This window comes from Ciconia boyciana, chromosome 4 (assembly GCF_034638445.1).
Source record: "Ciconia boyciana chromosome 4, ASM3463844v1, whole genome shotgun sequence".
In the NCBI taxonomy this organism is placed as follows: Eukaryota; Metazoa; Chordata; class Aves; order Ciconiiformes; family Ciconiidae; genus Ciconia; species Ciconia boyciana.
In genome coordinates, this window is record NC_132937.1 from 87,129,934 (window position 1) to 87,147,989 (window position 18,056).

The window sequence follows — 18,056 nt, forward strand, 5'->3', positions numbered from 1 at the left end:
CTAACAGTAGCTCCTTCATTATGGTGATCTGACAGGTATATATGCTCTGGTTTGAGTACTTCGATGTCAAATACTAGGACTTGTGCCTCTAAGGCCTCACTTCCAACTATGATACCTGTATTTTTTGCTTTTGTATGGAAGTATGTATGTTAACGAAGAGTGATACATCACTTTCACAAGAAGTAGAAAAGGTTGTTAAACAAAATCAGAATGCTTTCTGTAATTGATACAGATCCCCTAATTTGAGCAGTTTTAGGCTAAACTACCCAGATTCCTAAAGTATTTGAAATCACCTGGTAATATTACTAATGCAGACTTGCACCAAACCATGTCTGGTTTTATCTGAGGCTGGAATACTTTACACAGATTGTGTGTGCAAGCCCTTTTCTTATTTTGAATGACTGTTATGTCTTTCACAAAATATAGATGATTGCTGTGCTTGTGGACAAGATGATTCGGACACAAATTGTTGACTGTGCTGCAGTAGCGAACTGGATCTTCTCTTCAGAGCTTGCACATGATTTTACTAGGTAACAAGAATTTGTCTTGGATTGTTATTTGTCTCTGAATTACTATTTTAAGTGGCCAGTACATAGTTTAATCTGTGAAAACAGTAGTGGAAGAAAAAGGTACAATTAAGCTTTTGCTCCTTCTACAAAATATGTACTTCAGCATTTTTCTTTCTGAGTTGGGGTATGAATGACAGTGCAAGAATGACATGACAGTGCAAGAATGTTGCTAGCATGTCATTTTGCAAGTAGCCTTTAAGCCTGCCAAAGCAGAACAACACAGGAACTATTTCTAGACAAAGTCTGTTGCTGTGTGTAATATAGCTGCTAGCTTAGTGTGGTCCTGGTCTTTGGTTGAGGTATGTAACTTATACCAGCATTAACACATTGCTTATTGAGAATGGGAAGAGTGTTTGGTCTGAGAAGTCAATTTGATGTTGGTAGTCTTGCAGTATGTGTGTGAAATACAATGCTGGTTTGGAAGCGTACTGCAAAAAATAGGACAGAAATTATTGTTAAGCTTTTTTACATTACAGGTATGCTTTCCTATATGCCAAGTGTTTGCTCGCTTTAGTAGATGTCTTGGATTATACTAAGTTTTTTAAGTTCCCCCAGATACATTTTTCTGTAAGAAACTACATTTGGTTTTCTGTCTTGGAGTAGTGTGTAATGTAGTGTTTTGAGCTTTGTGACTTTCCTAGGTTTTATATCTGGGAGATCTTACATTCCACAATTCGTAAGATGAATAAGCATGTTCTGAAGATTCACAAAGAACTGGAGGAGACTAAGGCAAGATTGGCCAGGCAGCACAAAAGAGTGAGTAATTTGTTTGTAATTTTTAGTTATTTTAAGCTAAGTTATACAAACCTGCATGCTGTTAGACTGACGCACAGCTGGTTTTGGGAAGGACTGATCAAATGTTTATCAGGAAGCATGTCTGCAGACATGTGGTCATCTGTAGCAGTAAGACATCAAAAACTGGATGCATGTTCTCAGTCCACCTTTCTAATGGTAGCTATAACCTAAGAATTCAGTAAAATCTTTAAGGAAATTAATAGGTATTTGCTCTGTTCAAGCTCTCTCTCAACAAGTTTCTCATCCAATACGACCGTGTCTTCCACTTGCCTTCTAATCTGGATTCCAATTACCTTATTAGATAACAATAAGAACAGTTACAAATTATTTACAGTAAGTTCTGTTAAAGAGTACTCTTGTGGCTTCCATGCAGAAGTGCACGGAAACAGCTATTTGCTATTGAAAAGTTGGCTGTTACGGTTCTTCTGATGGATGCTGCTGGATTCTGACACTGGCATCTGTCACTTCCCTCTTCCAGTTTATTTTTCTGAATACCTTTGCATGATCTGGGTTACTGTATACAACAAGCTGATGAGCAATCAGCCGCTGCTGTGTTCTGTTGTCCCAAGTAGGACAGTAAAATGGGGTGAGAGAGTATTCCATGGCAGCTGCAAAAGACGGGGCCCAAGGAAGCCTGGCTGAGTGCAGTACTTGGTTGTGATATAATGAATTCAGTTTATAAACATGTTGGGAGTTGCAGAGAGCAAGAGAGAATTTCCGTGTTTGTATGTAGTCTGTGAGTATGATTACCTGAATAAAACCCTTACCTAGCTCCAAAACTTTCAACAAAGTTAATGTCAGAATTTGGCACATGGCACAGAGGCTGCTGATGGTTTTTGAAGAAACCTGCACAAGTCGGTCATTTTTCCAGAAGTTTCTGTTGAGAGATCACTAATACCTCACAGTTTGCCAGTGTTGGTTCATCCCAGCCCCTTCATCTTGTTTCCTTCACTCCCAGCAACAGCCATCCTAGTTGCTTGCATCCTTAGTCTACATTGATCAGCAGTTAATAAACGGCTGTGATTATTGAAGACCTAGGTGCAGTCATTGATCTTACTGTGAGGCAAAGAGCTTCTCTGGCATCTCTAAACAAATATACCAGTGTTTTCATTTCTGTACTTGTCTCTTGCTGCAGCACTTTATTACTGAGTACTTTAAATGAGTATTGTGCCAGGAAGAAACATTTGTATGCAACAGTGAGTAGTTCTGCAGGCTGTTGCTCTGCTGCATGGCCATTCCTTTCAAAGGAAGTAAGCCGTCAAGTTTTGATGTCCCCAGAATGAAGTGTCCCCAGAATGTAGCCTTACTACAGAATGAGTCCAAGGCTTACATGCTTTCTCTAAGGTCATGTTGGTCCTTTAGCGCTTTGAGTTCAGGAAACCTCTGTAGATGGGGGAAAAGCAAGTTCCTATAGAGAGAATAAGATTAAATTCTCACTTGCTCTGGTAAGTTGTTTTTAATTTTTATGCTGATTCAGACCTGTAACTATCTTCTGATTGTGAATTTCATTTGCTGTGCAGTAAGTGAGTTAACACATGGCCCTGTATTTGTCACAAGTTGCACATGCTCCTTTTACAAACATTTAAAGTTTTGAGCTGTTAACTTATGGGTATTTTTGCACAGAAACAATCCTATGAGACTGAAGCAATATCTGTATTTGAATGTACCATAATCCATCAGATTCTGCCTTTCCTCCTATATCCCTTGTAGTCTTGTGTAACACTTTGTTACCTGAGCTCCCAAGTCTGGTACTTGTGGGTGTTGGTGGTGGTGGTGTTGTGTTGTTTTGTTTCGTTTTTGAGGCAATGAGAATACGCCATGTTCCTAGTTAGTAGTTTGGTTTCCATGCTGACCCTTCATAGTCTGAGAGCATCCCTTTTGATCGTGAATATAGGGAGTCCCCACTTGAACACCACAGGCTACAGTCTCTAGTCTTCCTTTTGTGCTAACCAGCCAGATTCATCTCAGTTCTTGCAAAGAAGTGCTTTATTTTTTGGAGCCATGAGATTTCAGAACTGTTCTTTGAATGAATTACCTGCCCTGCTGCAGTGGACACAATTTAAAAAATCTACGCCGGATTTTTTTTAAGAAGCTGTTCATTGTCTGGTAATGATAAAGTCAGCAGGGGTATTACCTTTTATTGTGTTTCCACTAAATAAAAGACTAGTAAATCTTTAAGCTTGCTCTGGTTTCTCTGAAACCTTGATTGGGGGGGGGGGGGGCTTTCCCATATTGGCATTCTTCCTTCCAAATTTCTTTCCTGGATTATATTCAAAGTAAATGTCCTTCAAAATACAATACTTACAAAGCTACAGAGCAGCTTCAGCTGCTGCTTTTCAGTTTCCCTGCAGACCTTTTCATGTGTGGACTGGAGGGCATTAACAGTATCCACAGGTAGCCAGGTTGCTAGTTAGTTTTGTGGTGTTGTCACTTACAGCGAGACAGTGATGATGATGATGATGACGATGACCGAAGCAGCGATCGGGAAGATGGACCGCTGGAAGAGCAGATAGAACGCTTGCAGGAGAAAGTAGAGTCAGCCCAGAGCGAGCAAAAGAATCTCTTCCTTGTTATATTCCAGGTAATGATGGGCGAAGTCTCTGCTCACTTGAAGGTTTTAAAGTTAGTGGATTTATAAGCTTTCAGTGTCACTTGTATCTCAGGCATCTTCTTGGAATAAGAATATGGGAAGGGGTTGATGGGTTTACTAATGGGTTAGAGTCAATCCAGATCATACCCCTGCAAAGACTGTTTCTGAGCAGGATCTGTTCAGTTTCAAGTGCTCAGGAACAGAGGAGTTCTGCTAGCATACGGTTTCCTGAACAATGAGAAGGTACCTGGATGTTATTTGCTTATTAAATTCAGTGTTTGCCAAATAAAATAATGATTCTCACATTGCTGTTCAAAGCTTCTGTCCCCCAGATCCTCTCACCTGACATTAGGATCCTGCTTTCATTTGATGAGACTGAATAAGGATTCTTTTTTTCCTCTCCTGCAGCGTTTCATTATGTTGTTAACTGAGCACTTAGTGCGCTGCGAAACTGGTGGAATTGATGTATTTACACCTTGGTACAAGAGCTGTATAGAGAGGTTGCAGCAGATCTTCCTACAGGTAAGTCTCATTTCTCAGTTTGGAAGGCTGTGGGCAGGGACATGCTGGATAGACAAGCTTTGTGGCTGGAGAACGGAGCACGCCATGGGAGCAGCAGTAGGTGGCAGCAGCACGTCTTTGAAGGCTAGTGTGGGGCTAGGTCATGTTCTGGTTCTGGCCACATCTCTGCCACAGACTGGTGGAGTGGCTGGTCCTTGATTAATTCCCACGCTGTGAGCATGCTGCAAAAAGATACCGACACGTGATTACGAATTTTGCTGAGCGCCTCTTAACTGTGTGTTTATAGTAAGGGCAAAGTTGTGAGTGAACAAGAATACTAAAACAGATGTGTTTTAAATAAGCGGATTAAAATATTGCAGAATTCCTTTTAATAAGATGCATAAATGTCTATTAAAAATAATTTTAAAATTCTTGGCTCTATATTAAATCAGGTAACATGCACAGGTGGCCGGATGACAGTGATAGTAATAGAAAATTATACCTGTGCAAGCAGGAGATACGTTGAAGAATGGGAGTGGCGGTACAATTCTCCCCTGGGCTGAACCTTTCCCTGGTAGTAGATATGGCTTCAGAGGAAAGCAAATATCATGGTTCTCCTAGGATATCTCTGGAGTTGCATGGTTTCCTGCACACAATTCAGGGTCCAGGAGTGAAGAGCTACAGGGAGCACAGTGCTTCAGCTACAGGGAGCACAGTGCTTCTCAAGACAGGATGTCAGCACATGCTTTCTTCTTGCAATCAGTAGTGGCTCTGCACTATGCTTTTCTTGCCTGGCTATGTTGTGGAAATGAGATGTGCTTAGCCATTTTGATGAAAACATTTGGCCAGGGATTCTTACATGTCTTGACTTCTCTGCCTGTTCTTACTTAAAAGTAAATGAAAACAATAAATGTTTGTGTTTTGTTTTTTATCTGCCAGCATCACCAGATAATCCAGCAGTACATGGTGACCCTAGAGAACCTCCTGTTTACAGCTGAACTGGACCACCACATACTGGCTGTGTTTCAGCAGTTCTGTGCTCTGCAGGCCTGAGGATTATTCACGGGCAGCGTCTTGTCTGCAGGACTTTAATGAATTTAATTTTTTCTTTTTTAATGGGAAAATGTGACATGGGGATGGAAGAAATTTTTGACTAAAACTGGCTTTCATGTGCTCCTATATAAAACAATACAGTACTCTAAGCAACAGCAAACTGTGTAAGCATCATAAGCCTTACAAGATATGACTGATAGGGGATAGACATGAAGTAAAGTATGAATTCTTTTCGTTGTCTTTTAATTTGGTTTGACCCTTGACTTCATGATAGTATTTTTGTTTCTCCCCTGTTGTTTATATAAAAATAAAAATCAGGCAAAAAAAAACAAACAAAAAACCCCAGACAATAGAATTTGTTACCTCTGCCTGGCCCTTAAATCAAAGGAATTGCAGAAATGAGAAACATTCATTTGTTGTGTTTTGCGAGTATGAAAGGGAATGCACCTTCTCAGTGAGCAGTGTGGTAAGCTCTCTAGTATGGCATAGGAAAAGTGTCTTAACTTTGGGCATGTGAAACACTTGAGTTAAGCTTTCAAAGTAGTATAGAGCATATGGATTTGTTTATTACCAAGCCAGCTAGATTTTCACAGTTTGAAAGAACATGGTTGTAATACAATTGAAATATGTTTTTTTTTTAAATGTATTGTCTAGTGTCTTATTACAGTAGCTATAAACAATTGGTAGAGGAACTTCATGGACAGCTGCTGAAAAATGCAATCCTTTTTGCAGTATGGTCAGAGAATCATGAACTGCTCCTGGCAGCAGTCTTCACTGGTAGAGACAGTAAGCAAGAGTTGGAGTGGAACAAACTTTTCGACTTCCGTACTGCAAGCCTTACCTGGGTGTTGGGAACTCCAGCCCCAGATGCCAAGGGAGAGGGCAGGGCAGTGTCAGCTTGTTCCTTATTTCAGCCTGTAACTAGCTGGGCTGCTGAGCTTGCGCTGGGCTGGACCTGCAAGCCTGCAGTGGTGCCAGAAATCTTTGGTGCCCTCACCTCACCTCATCTGGCCTAGTAACAACTGCTTTGCGGTGGCTGCATCTGCTACCCTTCCCTTGCTTTAAAATGTGACAACAGCATGTGGCTCCCATGTCTTCAGAAAGTATTTTAATGCTAAATTAAGTGATATCTCACAGGAGACTTTGACTGGGAAAACACAACCTGAAAATAGAGTAGCCTTAGTTTTGAGTTATGCAAATAACATTATGTACATAAACGCCAAATCAGAGTGGTCCATATTACGGTAAGCAGCGATGAACGGCAAAGACACTGCCTTAGGTGCTCAGGTCCATCAGTGTGCGGTGCATTTCCAAGCTGTTTATGGTCTCTTCATTTTGCAGAAGGATGTTTAAAGAATTTAATACCCAGTGCTATTCAGTTTAAGCTTAGACAGTGATGAGCTTTGAGTAATTTTGTTCCTGTACAAATTATTTTTTCAAGTATTATACCTAGTAGTGCATTTCATCTGTACATTGACCAGCTGACCTCCTGATCTAGAGAGGAGGGTAAAAAATGGAACTTTCTACTTGGAGTGTTGACATAAGTTTGTGTGTGGCCTGTAGCAATCCGGTATGTCCTCACAGACTTAGATCTGTTACTTCTGCTTTCCCTGCTTACCCTTTCTGATTTGACTGATCCCTCCATTCTTTCAGGGTATACTGTTAATTGTTGTAAATTTGCTTTACGCAAGGGTTTTGTCAGTTACGCACAGACTTCTGTTTCAAATCTTTGTTAATGTTCTTGAGTAATCAAATAGTTGGTTTTTTTTTTTAAAGAAACTTTAATACTGTAGAGGTTTTAATTGGGGCTTAATAGTTTTTTCACTGGCTCGGATCAATATCAGAGTTCTAATATTAACTAATGGTGGGGTCTGACTATAAATGTGACTTCTGTAAAACTGATAATGCAGTTAAAACTTGCAAACCTGTAACTTCCTCTGAGCCTTGACAAATACGGGTGCTGGCGATCCAGTTGCAAATGCCCGAGTGTAATCCTATGATTTAAAACCAAACAGCAATGTCTTTCAGAATTGATTTGACTTCCATGGTGAGCATGGGCTTTGATTACATTTCTTGAGTCTGTTGGAAACCTTCCCCTCTTTGTAGGTGGCGTATGCCACCTGGTTGGATCTGTAGGAAGGAGAACGAGACACTTGCATAGCGATACCAGCAGCTAACTGGAGAACCTTGGAACTGCTGAAGCACGAGGTGGCGGATAGTGTAAAGATGCTGTAGAAATGTGATGTGGTTGGAAAAAATGCACAATTAAAGACAAAAATAAATGAAGGTGAAGCAGGTTACTACTGGGAGTGTTTGTCCTACCTATTTTGGGGGCCACCGAAGCAAAGCAGTCATGGCAGGGTTGTGCTGGTGTTAAATGCAGTCGGGTTTGGAGCACTTTCGTTTCCCTGCACTGTTGCTGGTGCCCTGACTAACGCACAGGCCTTCCCCTCCTTGCGCTACGGGCTGATCTAATGCGCTTCCCCCACCTGTGCCGCCGAGTGAGGCAAGCATGCGTGCATGCGTGCTCTGTGCCAGGAGGTGCTGGTGTGGAAATCCTCCCTTGCCACCTCCCATCTTCTGGGCGGTGCTGCTGCAGGAGGCGAGGCAGGGGTGGGCCGGTGGTGCTTGCCAAGGGGTGGCTGCTGCAGCCTGCCCACAGGTAAGTGATTCAGCAGCCAGCACACCCCACCCAGCTGCCCTGGAGTTCTGGGACCTACGACAACACCGGGTCACGGAACCATGAGCTGGAGGACTACCTCCAAAAGCTCTGCTGCAACCTGCCTCCTGCCCTCCAGCCACTTTCTGAGGCCTTGCAGGGCCCCGAGCCCTCTGTGCTTGGTGGGAAGGCAGGTCGCAGAGGGCTGCAGGCCTCAGAAGAGCATTGCTGAAGCGAAGGCTCGTTAGTGGAACCATCCACTGCCCTGCCAGACACCTCTCCTGCAACATTTCAGTTCTGCACAGCCACAGTGGCCCTAAGTCTCCAGTCTTCACTGGGATCTGCCCTATTTACAATGGCAAACAAAGGCAGAGCCCCTGCCTAAGGCAGGTTCCTTCACTTCAGCCATTTCCACAAGCATTCCACAACAGATGTGAGAACTGAAGATTTGAAATTGGAACTTGAAAGTAAGTCCACCCTGCACTGAAAGCGAACATCATGGGCGTGCACTTGGAGAGGTCCACCTTGGAGCGTTACTTCCCCTGCCCCCCCCCCCAAGGATAGGTGTTTGTCGGAGATTTGTGAAGGAAAAGGGTAAAGTTGTATTGCAAGAGTCACCTTGGTCTCTGGGCCAAAACTTGGGAAAAAAGCAGTAGAGGATACACTGAAGGGCTCTCCCTTATGAAACAGGGCAGAGATGTGCCAGAACCTCCCCAGGGGCACGTGGCTTTCCTTTTGAGAGAGACTTCTTTCCCAACCACAGTTCTCCTTCAATGGAGTCTCCAAATCCAAGCAGGAGAACCTGCCTCACGAGTCTCCAACCACCAGAGGAGGTGCTTTATTAGCTAGTTGCTCTCCACCCGCCCATGACCCATAACTGGAAACCAGACAAGTCAGGACAAAATCTGGAGCCTTCCTCCTCAAAGGGAAGCAGAGAAGTAGTGGGAAGTTCACATTCATTTCATCGGCGTATGAAGTAGAATGATACCAACTTATCCTTTGGCCTACGAGGTGCCAGTTTATTGAGCTGTTAAAAATGTGTTCTATTCTACCCTAAGATTGAGCTTAAAAGCCAAAGCTTATTGTTCTGTACAGAGCTGCTTACAATTGAGGAACATAATTCTTCATCGAATTTGGCAACAGCTTGTTCGTAATTAGCATTTATTTGACTTTAATACAAAATACCATTAAAAAGATAATGAAATTAAAAAAAAAACAAAAACAAACACCACTACATTTTCTCATAAGTTAATTCATGGCCACATACAGTACAGGTCTTTTTATACGTATCTTCATCAATGTTTTCTTCTGGTCCATATTCATGTTCATGGATACTAGCTTCTTTCTTCCACAAACTACTCCTCACGGCACGGCGGAGTTCTGATGAGAAATGCAAGAAAATGTTAAGATTTTAATAAATCTTAAATAATGGTTAAGGAAACTCAAGCTAACTACCTTTCTGAGGACTGGAGATGACAATCTGCCTGTTGCCTGTCTTCCACAAATTGTGAGTGAGAATCTTCCTGCTACTGCAGGAACAAGCTTTGACTTGCCTTGCAATCTTCACCTTGTTTGCATATTTTAAAGGGTAAGAACTACACTGACACAAGATCTCACAGGAGAAGATTTTCCATCTGGACTAAGTACGTGTTGCCCACTGCCCTTTTACACTAAGCCCTTCAAAGGTATCTAAGAGGGGTAGGTGGAATGCAGAGGAAAAGCTTTTATAAAACACCTCATTGTTTCACATGACCAAGAAAGAGTACTTTTCATTCAGGTCACAGCAAGCCTCCCAAATGACTTGGCATTCTCTGAGCTTTATGCCCAGTAACGTGAGTTGCCTCTGCAGCAGCGCAATGAAGTCAGCGGGTTTTCAAGAGAGCACAGGCTGGCAGTTGAGCCCAAGATATTATCCAGACGTTGCAAGTGGGTGGCAAGCATACCGAACAGCAAAAGGTAGTCATGTTTTGAGCCCAGCTATTCAGGCTGCAAACTTCATCACGTTAAGGCCTGTACTTGCACTGAACTCTGGCATCTTGGCTACAGTCTGCTGCCAGTCCTTCTGTGCGCTCAACAGCAACAGTCAAGACAAGGGTTATTTGCTCAGTCTCACGTCCTGCCTCCTCCAGACAATACCAGTACAGCCAGCTTGAGCTGTCTGCCTCTGTGAACGCAGACCCAAAGCGAAGCATGGGTGCTGTGGGCAGCACAGACATCACGGTAAGCCACAGCAAAGAAACAAACACGCCTCCTCTTTTAAAATTACCAGCATGTCTGTGCTCAAGGTATTTTCCAGAAGTTCTACCCACTGAATACACTCATAAATGCTAATTTATCAGGGAAAAACAAGGATAATGAGCAGTAAAAACAGCAGCTGGGAATCCTGTGAACAGTGGGAAAAGGCATTTTCTACCTTCATTTACAGTTACTCCACCTGAGGGCACACGTATGACAGAATTATAACTCACTGCCACAAAAATCCATGTTCTCTACAAGTCAGGAAAAGTAACAGGAACAATCTCTGGCACATTCTAGGTCATACCAAAAAATGTAAAACAGACCATAATGAACCATCATAATTGATTTCTGTCACTCACACCACGTCCACAGAACAATAGGGTAATTCAGGCTGGAAGGGACCTCAGATCTCCGGTCCAACCCTCTGCCCAAAATAGTCTGCCATGAGGTCAGACCAGACTTACCCACACAGCTCTTGAAAACCTCCATTTTGCCACACTGAAGATTTTCCAAGTACTTTAATCAGATGCAGAAACACATTTGAACAGAACTGTACTTTACTTCAGGTACCGCAGTATGTAAGTTTAACCCTTTACCTTTAACTTTCTTATCAAACTTCTTCTGTTTCATCTTCTCTCTGCTGTCACGGCGGAGTTCCTTTGCTTCTTGCAATGATTCTTCACTACCCCAGACTTCAAGAGAACGCTTGATTACCTACAGGATGGACATAAAAGTGTTTCTTTTTCCCCTGAAACGATAAAAATAAACTATTCTAACTCACAAATTTCATTTTTTTCCCTACACGTACACAAGTCAAGCCAATCTTGCCTCTGCCCCCCATCTGTCTCTTTGCTCTTGACTGGCAAACATGGCATGCCTTCCACAGTAAGGGGCAATACTGATTTTTAGTATCAGCTAGATGTAACTTAGGAAAGTCAAACCCAGCTCTTTATTTTTTGCAAACTCTACTAAAGCAGCAGCATTCCTACAAAAGTAGCAAACAAGAAGTGCCAAGAGCCCTGGAAAATCTACTTGCCTTTCCTGCTGCCTCTGAAGGCAGAGCTGTGAACATGACACTACAGCTACAATGGGCCACACAGAGCAACTGCCCCACGCATTTCAGAGTAGCGCTGAAAGGCCATGCACTTCCTGGCCTGTAGTTGTGCAAACCACTGAGGTTGTGGTCCATGAACATCTTTCAGACGCTCTCACACACAGACATTTTCATCAATTTGGACCACAGCTCTTTGTTTTAACTATACAGAAAATTTACACAAGCTACGCATAATATACTTAGCTTTGACAAAATCATTCAGAAATCAGAACCTAAGTGACACCATTTTGGCTACCAAAGCTGTACAAAGGTAAAAAAGAGGTCTGAAATATGCTAACAGTTTCTATACCTGTAGTTTTAAATAAAGTTTCATGTCACCCCACCGTGAATTATGAGGGTTTTTCTTCACAATGAATCTGAGCACCGGTTCCCTCTTGTCTAAGTCACAGTCTTTAAGAAGATACTCTTCTTTTGCTTCTGTCCTTGTTATAAGCTTATGTTTATCTTCAGCATCTCTGGAAGATGTAAAATAATGATGAGAAAGCTACACCTGGAAACCACGTTATTAACATCTAAGTCCCCAGCACTTCTAACATTCCTGAAATACAGGCAGCCCTCATCCTCTCAGTTTTTACGTATGCAAATAACTTTGGATTCCAACAATCTAGCCGAACTCCAGAACAGGTTTACTGAAATTAAGTTTAAAAATTCTCCCATTTGAGCAAACATAGGCTGAGAAGCCTGTTTTTCTAGAAGAGCTTTTCTTCTATTTCCTTCTTACAAGAGGGAATAACTGAAACTTAAAAGGAGCATGATTAATTTTAGGTATTCACCTAACCCAGATGCAATTCAAGAGGACAAAAGTACAAGCCTGACACATGGTCAAGAGAGAAAGAATGTGTAACGTGAGACAGGTCAGATCACCTGAGAATGTACACACTCTGTAAACCTCTAGATCCCAGAAACAGATTAGCAATACAGAGCACTTGTTTCTAAATGCAAGACAGTAGGCAGAACCACAAAATAAAGACCTTGAAAGACTGTAACTTTTACCAGACAAATAATGAAAAACTGGGTAATCACAGCAGCATTTATGAGTTAACGAAAAAAAAATTACATTTACGCAATCCTGACTGAAGTATAACTTGAATTGCTTGAGCCGGAACAATCTGCCAAACAGTAAGTGCTAGCAACGGTTATCAAGGAAGTACTGCTATAAATGTAGCTTTACTAGAATTCAAAGTTCACAGTAAAAGCTAAGGCACCAAGGAATCGCTAAACATTCAGCTACAAGAGCTACTTAGTCCAAAGGAAAACCACTCTGAAGGCTCCAAGCCCTCTCAACATCATTTTTTCAAGAGACAGCACTTTGTCTCTAATGACTGTGAACTGCCTACACCACGTGCACACCCCTGACCGCTCCCTGTAGTAAGCAGGGACGCTCTCAGGACAAACTCCTAGCTGTGAGCTCCCCCGCCCCCATTCATTCTTTCACTTACGGGTGGTTCACTGCTTCAGAGTAGGTTTCATTGCCCTGGTTATCTTGATGGCTTTTGGAGCATTTTCCTCCCCACAGAAGGAGTTAAAGATAAGAGACAGCAGAGACTGCCTTCCACTCAAGGTCAAACTCCTGCTCACCCTGCAGGGCAAGCAGTAACCTCCCATGGGGGTTCTGCCCTTTGGCTGCCATGCTCCCAGCCCACTCGTGCTGACCAAAGTACTAACTTCACTTGAGTTAACTCACTAGGACAGCAAACACTCTCCTCATCCCCACTCTATTTCAGAAAGCAGATACTGTGTGTTCTACCAGTTTTTCAAATAGTGCTCGTCTGCAACCAGACATCAATTTCCATGCTGACAAGCACTAACTGCTCTCAAGACTTCACGTTTCCATGTTATGCAAAGATCTACTGATGTCCCCTATCCCAAGATAGGCTCACGAGACAATGCTGCTGTTCTCCACTTCCGTAACGGAAAATACAGAGATCATCACTCAACTTCCATTTAATTTTTCAGTAAGTCACTGAAAAATGTCTCTTTGCTGAGACATTTTTAATTAAACAGAATGACTGTAATGAACTAAATTATAGCCAGTAATCTTTATATAAAATAAAGCTTCCCTCTCCTGATTATTTGTAATACCTGCAATTATCACATGTTGCCCAATCAAAGTGCTGCATAAGGTAGGAATCCATGAATTCTTTGCCACAGTCTCCACAGATGAGATAGTCAAATTCTAGTACAGGTGCTAATGGAAAGAAATTTTTTTTTTTTTTAAGGAACTCCCATGTTAAAAACAAGCATCTGGAATAGGTATAACAAGCAATTTTACTAAAATTTACATTATAGTTCTTATAGCATTTGTTACAGACTAGTTTCACTCCTCTATTGAAGTTTTCCAGAAAGATACAGTACAAATTCAAACCCATTATCATGCAACCCCATCCCTGCTGGTATATTTCTGTTCTTGCTGTTCACTGTGTTAAGTATTGGATTTCAACATTCAAATGCACACATTTGTTTCCACTTGGCCATTGTTAAAAAAAAAAAAATCCGCATTTCCCCATAAAGTGCTTCATATCCCCTCCTACAGCTTCCTCCGTTCTGGCCCTCCAAAACACATCCCGATTTAGAGGACATGCAGGCAGGAACGGGAGGAAGCAGAGAAGGGGATGCAGTTCGAGGAGGGTGGCTAGAGCAGGAAGCAGTACAGGAGCTGCACTGGCATCATAGTCCTCTCAGTTCTGCTCCAGTTCTTTTCCTAGCTCAGCCACACCTGCCTCTCCCTAAACGAGCTCAGCGGAGGCCTGGGGCAGTTGGCAAGACTCGTGTCCATTCCAGCCGGCAGAAATGGAGGTGGATGGCCAGAGAGCTGCTAGGAGTGGAATGGGGATGGAGCTCCACTACAATCCTCTCCCCAAGCCCTCTCAGCACTGCTCCAAGCCCAGACTCATCCCAGTGCCAGCCATCACTTCTGGCCGCATCCTCGCCGGGTGGATCACCTCCAGTGTCATCGCCATCTGCTTTATGTTCCATGTGACACCGAGAAACACTGATTCAGGTAACGCAGCTAAAAGGAATGGTCCCTTGACAGTAACATTGTAATTCTAGCAGAAAATTAACATTTTCATACAGTTTCCCGAGCTGAAAGTGAGGTAATGCTGCAGAACATTAACAATACCTGAAACAGAAGATTAATGGTTGACATGCAGCACCATACATTTTTAATTGCGTTTGCATTTATAGCAGGTTCGATCTAGCAAAGACGACATTTTACGCCAATTCAGTCCTACTAGCGACAGTGGGATGTTCAGTACTTCACATAGGCATGCTCTTACATCACATTTCATCATTTAAAGCAGTACTCCCGAACATAAAGACATTTTATTAAGACAATGACATTATGAATTACACAGCAAAAATACCCCCGGTGCAAAGGCATCCCCGATCTACTTAATTTATTGTTAAACATTACCCCCTCAAAAGAAGTAGGGCTGCTAGTTGTTTACACTCTTAATGAAATCTGGTGGTGATTTCTAACAAAGAGATACACTGCACCAAGAGCCCTGCAGCTGATTCAGAGCAGAACAAAGCAAGACAAAGACAATCCCAGAGAAGAAAGTGAATCTATTTTGGGATCCTTACTTCTCCATTTGCTTTTTGGAGGGAGAATATCACAAGCTAGTATGTTGAAATCCTCCACCAAACGATCAGCAACTTGGCGTCAGTACGTTTTATAACGATAAAAGCTGGCACTGCAGCAGTGCTCTGATCTTGGCATCAACCTCAAAATTCCCAGAACCGACGAAGCCGCGCGGATTTACACTTATTTTGCTCTTAAAATTCGAATTCCCGAAAGAAAATAGTGTAAATAACGTTTATCGGGGAAAGGAAAAAAATGCCATACCCAAGGGCACTCGCAGTGTCCCACTTCCGTGGCTTAAAATTCTTCGGTCTTAATTACCGCGTTATTTGCTAGCCGCTTTAACGTTGAAAGAATCGGACGCGCCAGAAATTGAGCACATCCAGAAAGGCGCGTTAGAAGGAAGAAGGAAAAAAAAAAGAAAAAGGCGGGGAGGGCGGGGGGGGGGGGGGGAGGAAGAAAGGAGAGAGGAAAAAAAGCCCGGGAAAAAAAAGGCGCCCAACCCGCCCTGCTCGCTCAGCCCGAGCCCGGCTCACTGTCGCCCCCGCGCCTTCCTGCCCTCCCCGCCAGCTCCACGCACGCGGCACCGCCTCCTCCCGGCGCCCCGCCACCTCCTTCCTCCACGGCCCCCTCGAGCTTTTTTTTACCGGGGGGATGCACGATCTTCTCGGCGGTGCCGGGCTCTTCCTCCTCCTCCTCCTCCTCCAGGAAGAAGCCCCCTCCCGTGTCGACGACCTTGGGGGCCCGCACCCGCACGCCGCCTGCAGAAGACAAACGAGGCGCCGCGTTAGCGCCGCGGCGGGACCCGCCCCCGACAGGGGGCGCGCGCGCGCTCCCCCGCGGCGCGAGGCGGGGGGCCGCGGCGCGCGCGCGCGCGCGAGGGCCCCCCTCCCCCCATGTGGGGGAGGGGGCCCTCGCGCGCCGCGGCTTCCCCCCCTTCCCGCTCCCCTCCCCTCCGCCGCCTCGCGCCCAACGGCGGCGCGGCGCCCCCCCTCCCTCCCGTCCCCCGAAGAGAAGAAGGGCGCGGGGAGCCGCCCGGCGAGGCCGGGCCCGTCCGCCGCCGCCATCCGACCTGCGGCAGGGTAGGGCCGGGCCGCCAGCCGCGCCTGCCGCAGTGCCAGCGCCCGCTGCCGGTTCCGCTCGATCTTCGCCAGCGCCGCCGCCGAGAGGGGCGGCCGCTCGCCCGCCGTCGCCGAATCCTCCTCCTCCGCCTCCTCCGCCGCCGGGGCCGGGGCCGCGCCCGCCATGGCGGCGGCGGAGCCGCGGAGCCCCGCGAATCCCCCCCGCTCCGGCAGCGGCGACTCGCCCTTCCCCTCGCCGAGCCGCCGCCGCACTGCGCCTGCGCAGAGAGGGAGGCGGGGGAGGGGGCGAAAGGGGCGAGGCCCCCCGCGCAGGCGCGCAGCCGCCGCCTCGCCTCCCCGCACCGCCACGGCGGGCCCCGCCCCGCCGCCGCGCGGGGGGTGCCGGGAAGCGGGGGGGGAGGGGAGGGGGCGCTCCGGGCCTGGCGGGGCGGGGGCTGCGGCCCGCGTGGCGCTCGGCCACGGGGGGCGGGGGGCGCCGCCCGCCCCGAGGGGGCCCGGCCGGGGGCGGGGGAGGGGTGTCCGGCCGCGGCGGGGCCGGCCGGGGCTTTGGGCCCGGCGGGGAGGGGGGAGGGGCGCCGATGACCCTGCGATTTCCGCGCGGGGCCGCGTGTGCCTTTCGAGCGCTTTCTGCGCCAGCCTCCGCGCCAGGCTGGAGCGCGCCTGTAAAAAACCGCCACCGCCCCGCGCGCAGGAATGCCTCCGCGGCGTCACCCAGCGCGAGCCCCTTTTGTCCCCACAGGCCGCCCGCGCGGCCCCTCCGCGCCCGGGCATGCGGCCGCCTCGCCGCGGTCCTGCGGGGGGGGGGGGGGGGGGGATTCCGCGGCGCAGGGGTGCGGCAACGCCCGCCGGGCGGGGAGCCCCGGGCGAGGGCGGGGAGCCGCGGGCGGGCGCGGGGCCCGCGGGCGGGCAGGGGTGGCCGGGCCTCTCCTCTTCCCGGCAGGAGCGCGGCTCTGCCGCGGCGGGGGAAGCGGGGCTGCCTGTACCCGAGCGCGGGCAGGCGGTCGCACCGCGCCTCGGCGGGGCCTGCCACAGCCGCCTCGGCCACGTTCTCCTTCCTGAGACGGATGCCGCGCGGGTACCGTGGCCGTTCCCGGCCCTGGGTGATCCCCGCCACCCTCGGCATGGGGACTGGTGGCTCTCTCGCCAAAATCCCCGTCGCTGCCTTCGCTGGTTGCGCGCCATCCACGCGCAAGAGCGAAGGGAGAATAAATGGAGCCTGTAGCCTGCCTTATTGATGAGAGACACGTAAATGGCTTTGTCATGCAAATGTGGCTCTAAGCCACTTTCATATAAAGCCAGCTTAATACTGAACAGCCAGTGATCCTCGCCTGTCCGTTAGGCAGTGCCTGCCCTAAGTCCGCTGCCCTTGAAGCAACGGAAATGAAGACATTGGTGCGGAGGTTGGCTCCCTGCCTCCATACCGAATTGGTATGACCTTACAGCACAGAAAGAAGTCTTCCTCCCCCAAAGGTCCCTCTCTCTTCCATGAAACCAAATTAATGTCCTGCCAGCCCTTCCCTGCTGCCCTCGGAATATATCCCGAGTGCCTCTCCATTCCAGCCCTAACTGCCCACAGCGATTACCTGCATAGACTGTGTTTCTGCCGTGTCGGAAAACATTTTATTTCTTTTTAGCATGTCGTCCGTGCTTGGTATTAACTTTCAACGACAGCCAGCAGAGTGTGCTGTAAACGCTGCGAAAAGAACATCCGGCTTCTGGGAATTTTTTTTTTTAAATATATCTATATATATATTTAAACGCAGATGAAGACATTTTAAGTGGTTCAGGTAATTTGCATGAGTGGTAGGTAGCTCCGCCCATCAATAAAAATACTTCTCTTGTCACAGATCACGGAACCTCTTCCTTAAAGAT

At 46.4% G+C, this 18,056-nt stretch overlaps 2 protein-coding genes across 2 annotated transcripts in view; one reads left to right on the top strand and one right to left on the bottom strand.

Moving 5' to 3' along the window:
- Window positions 1–7,808, top strand: part of NCBP1 (nuclear cap binding protein subunit 1) — a 32,271-nt gene extending 24,463 nt beyond the window's left edge. The window contains exons 19-23 of the mRNA XM_072860547.1: window positions 427–530; window positions 1,211–1,325; window positions 3,802–3,945; window positions 4,363–4,476; window positions 5,395–7,808. Coding sequence (XP_072716648.1) covers window positions 427–530; window positions 1,211–1,325; window positions 3,802–3,945; window positions 4,363–4,476; window positions 5,395–5,508 — 591 coding nt within the window. The 3' untranslated portion in view covers window positions 5,509–7,808. The remainder of the gene's footprint in view (window positions 1–426; window positions 531–1,210; window positions 1,326–3,801; window positions 3,946–4,362; window positions 4,477–5,394) is intronic.
- A 1,503-nt stretch (window positions 7,809–9,311) lies between these two features.
- Window positions 9,312–16,451, bottom strand: XPA (XPA, DNA damage recognition and repair factor). The gene is made up of 6 exons (XM_072860550.1): window positions 16,175–16,451; window positions 15,750–15,863; window positions 13,602–13,707; window positions 11,809–11,974; window positions 11,002–11,119; window positions 9,312–9,547 (listed from the first exon to the last, which is right to left on the bottom strand). Exons 1-6 carry the CDS (start codon window positions 16,347–16,349, stop codon window positions 9,399–9,401), a joined length of 828 nt encoding a protein of 275 aa, XP_072716651.1. The 5' UTR covers window positions 16,350–16,451; the 3' UTR covers window positions 9,312–9,398.
- Between the last annotated feature and the right edge of the window lie 1,605 nt (window positions 16,452–18,056).

Excerpts from the sequence above, each read along its gene's own strand:
- XPA (XM_072860550.1), bottom strand. The coding sequence starts at position 16,349 with ATGGCGGGCGCGGCCCCGGCCCCGGCGGCGGAGGAGGCGGAGGAGGAG. Across the intron at positions 15,864-16,174 it reads CCGGCCCTACCCTGCCGCAG|GCGGCGTGCGGGTGCGGGCC; the intron begins GTCGGATGGCGG and ends TGTCTTCTGCAG. Across the intron at positions 11,975-13,601 it reads GCAACATGTGATAATTGCAG|AGATGCTGAAGATAAACATA; the intron begins GTATTACAAATA and ends TACATCTTCCAG.